Here is a 3,542-nt window from a genome sequence, read left to right as displayed (position 1 = left end):
AAAGGTGGGGGTGGAGGGCGGGTGACTGCATGATAGGCAGAGCCACGTGGGGCGGTAACTGTGTTGGGTGGAGCCACATGGTGTTGTTATATGCATGGTGGGCGGGGCCTCACAGGGGTGGGGCCTGGGCACCTGACAAAGGCACTGTCCAGGAAGCAGCGGTTCCGCAGGAGGCCAGCCCAGAGCTGGACGCCAACGATGCCGAAAATGAAGAAGACGAAGAAGCAGAGCAGAAGGACGTTCCCGAGCATGGGCAGCGTGTCCAGCAGCAGAGTGACCAGGATTCGCATGCCTGTGGGCAGCAGGGCCAGGATTGGCACTCCTAAGCCCTGCAGGAGCGTCCTTGGGGCTACAGCCCCTTCTGGGTCCTCTGAGCCCCGTCCACTGTTCACAGCGGGTGTCCACGCCCACCGCACACTGACTCAGGCCATCCCCTGGTGACTTTCCTGCACCCCTTGGGTGATCGGGGCTCCCCTCCTACCACCGCCAGCCTCCAGGGACACTGACACCCTGGGGTCTGACACACATCCAGCGGTGTGCCAGGTCTCCACCTCCAACCATCCCAGGAGGGCAGGTCTGCTGCTTTTGGAGGGCTCCGGTGTGGAGGGGTGGGAGCGGAGGCAGGGGACTGCCCGCCGCAGATCTGAGCATGCGGCATCTCAGGGGCTCAGGATGACCAGGCGGAGCCCAGTGGCCCTCAAGGCTTGTCCAGCGGCACCTTGAACTTTCCATCAAGGCAGCAGCAGCCTCGGGAGCCCCAGAATCTCAGGTGGTGCGCTGCCTCCCGGGGGTCTCTGCAGCAGGTCTGGGATCCTGAAAACTTTCTGATGCCCAGCGAGAATCCGGCCAGAGCAGAGCCCCACCTCAGAGAGGCTGCTGGAGGCGGTGGGGAGGACAGGCAGTGGCTTTTCAAGAGGTAGCACTGAAGCCATCAGTCCTGGGTGCTATGAGCTACGTGAACTCCAGATTAATCCAGCAAGGGGGTCAGCCAAGCCCCATGCGCCCCTTGCTCCATCCTGGGCCTGCTCCCCCAAGACGTCCTTTTCCCCAAATTTAAGCGAAGGCCAGGCTGAGGCAGCAGGTAGAGCCCTGGGCCAGGAACCTGGGGACGCTAAGGTCTCACCCAGCACCCTGGGGGTATCAATGGCAAAACGGGCCCCTCAGGTCATGGGGTGAGTCAGAGCCAGGAGGGGCACTCAAGTGTCAAAAGAGCCGACAGGAGCAATCGGTGAGCACTGCCCTGGCCAGACCGCACTGCCTCAAAGATCACAGATGATCCAGGGATCAGAGTGGACCCCAGGCCAACAGAATGGGATGCAGCCCTGAACGTGCCCTCATTATCAGGAGCCTTATTATGCAGTCTGGAAGAGTTCCCTAATTCCCTCGAGACAGGAGCAGGTCCCCAGGAGGCCAGGCTGCTGGCAACAATTAGGGCCACTCTGGGAATTTAACCTGAAAAGTAAACATCCGTGGAATTCCAGGGGGCTGTGTGTGCCAGGCTACTTCATGCTCCAACAGGTGGGGCCAGTCTGGTGTGCAGACTGAGCACACAGTGGGTGTCGGGCAAAGGGCCAAGAGCCACACGTGCGTCCACTCACCGCAGGCTCAGCCACCCTTGGGGTCATGGGTACCCCTATACGCCACTATTCCAGCAGAAACTGAGGTTCAGGCTCTGTTAGTTAGTCAGAGTCACACAGTATTCTAGCCCTGTCTGAGCCGCACGGTAAAGCCAAGGCAGGCAGGGGGAAGGCAGGCTCGGGGACCAGCGGCTCGGGGACAAGTGGCACCTGCCTTTCGGGAAGCTAGAGGCTCCAAGGGAAGGAGTGCCTAGCCCTGTGGATCTGTGACTTTGGGGGGGTGCTGCAGGTCAAGCCCTGAGTGCCAAGGCCACCAGGACCCTGGTTAGGTAGCCACAAAGGTTGTGTTATACCGGCATGTGCACACATGGGGCCACTCCTACACCCAGTGTGCACTCGGGCCTCTTACGGCCTCGTGGGGGCTGCACCCACCGCCAGGAACTGGAGCAGCTGAATGTAGCCCTGGGGGCTTTAAAGAACGGTCCCACCCCATCGCCTGACGCAGGTGGGTGGCCCGGGTTTGACAGGATCTTTCCCAAACAAGCAGGCACGTGACTTTCCGGGAAGCTCTTCCTCTGCCTCCCTTCACCCCCAGCGCACAGCAGACACACAGCAGCTCCTCTCCACCTGGCCCCCTCCTCACACCTGCTGGCCAAGTCCTCAAGGGTTTCCAGCCTTCCTTCTAGAAAATCAGCTGCTCAGCAGGGGACACGGAGGCCCAGCCCTGGCCAGCCAGCTTCCCCTCTTCTCTTGGGTAGGGCTGCTGGCAGGAGGGTGGGGGCCAGAAGCAGTGGCGGGTAGGGAGGGTGAGCTGTCCTCAGGACAGGCTGAGTCAGGCTCTCCCCTCGCCTGTGTGGGAGTGAAGGGGGTACTGCACAGAGCCCCCAGGTGAGCTGAGCTGCACTCACAAGGGTGTCTCCACCAGCCATGAGCCACACTAGGATGCGCCAGACAGCAAATCCACCAGGGATCTGCTTCGCCCCCAGCCTTGCCCCAGATGCCATGCAGAGGAGGAACCCGAAGTTGTCACTCGGCCATGTTAGGGACCCTGTGAATGCTGACTGTCCCCCCCGCCCACCAGCTTGATTCTACCCAGACCTGCAGGACCCATGGAGAGTGGCAGAGGCTCCCCCAGTGCTGGGGCCTGGGCTGGGGCCTGAGTGCCTGGGAACCTTCACCTCCCAGTCCTGTGCTCCTGTGAGCCCTTCTGAGGGCTCTGCAGGGCTGGTGGACATGCAAGCCTGTTGGTCTCAAGCCCGTTGGTCTCAAGCCCAGGTGGGGCTGGTCACTTACTCGGCACGCGATTGATGGCACGGAGAGGCCGTAGCACCCGCACGGTCCTGATAGCCGAGAGGCTCACGTTGTGTCCATCCAACGAGTACTCCATCATGCTGGGGGCGGGGTCGAGAGGGAGCAGCTCAGTGAGGGGCCCAGGCGGCCAGGGGTGGGGCTGGGGTGCAGAGCAAGGTGGGCAGGCGCAGAGTCGGCCAGCCCGGCACCCGGAGGGCCTTGTACCTGCCAGGATAGGCCCCAAGGTAGCAGGAGCACGACCCTTGGTCACACCAGGAGGCCACCTCCCTCACCTGTGCCCAGGAAGGAGGATCTCCGGAGTCCCAGACAGGGTCCCTGGTTCTACCTGGATCCCTCCAGAACACACCGCCCATCTCTCTCTACAGGTGGGATACAGGGATCCCTGTGGGGTGGTGCGGGGCCCCTTCGCCAGTGCTGCGGCCTCTCCCAGGCGGGGCCTACCCCGCCACGACGATGAAGAAATCCAGTCTGTTCCACGTGTCACCCAGGTAACACTTCTGCCCGAACAGCCCCAAGGCCACCATCTTGATGACCATCTCCACCGCGAAAAAGGTGAAAATGAAAGCGTCAAAGGCCTGCGGGAGGAGAAATCAGAAGAGCCCATGGAACGGCTCAGCTCAGCCCACTCCCCTCAATCCTGAGCCCCGCCCCAGC

The 3,542-nt window shown here is 62.1% G+C and overlaps 1 protein-coding gene across 1 annotated transcript in view; it reads right to left on the bottom strand.

Moving 5' to 3' along the window:
• The window catches only part of CACNA1H (calcium channel, voltage-dependent, T type, alpha 1H subunit), a 23,317-nt gene that overhangs the window by 19,140 nt on the left and 635 nt on the right, over positions 1 to 3,542 (bottom strand). The window contains exons 2-4 of the mRNA XM_011962493.1: positions 3,330 to 3,463; positions 2,871 to 2,968; positions 133 to 292 (exon numbers count right to left, since the gene is read on the bottom strand). Of these exons, the coding sequence (XP_011817883.1) occupies positions 133 to 292; positions 2,871 to 2,968; positions 3,330 to 3,463 (392 nt within the window). The remainder of the gene's footprint in view (positions 1 to 132; positions 293 to 2,870; positions 2,969 to 3,329; positions 3,464 to 3,542) is intronic.

The sequence above is a fragment of the Colobus angolensis genome, unplaced genomic scaffold (genome assembly GCF_000951035.1).
Source record: "Colobus angolensis palliatus isolate OR3802 unplaced genomic scaffold, Cang.pa_1.0 Scaffold59, whole genome shotgun sequence".
In the NCBI taxonomy this organism is placed as follows: Eukaryota; Metazoa; Chordata; class Mammalia; order Primates; family Cercopithecidae; genus Colobus; species Colobus angolensis.
Note: the sequence above shows the minus strand (reverse complement) of the source record. Positions and strands in the feature narration are given on the sequence as shown.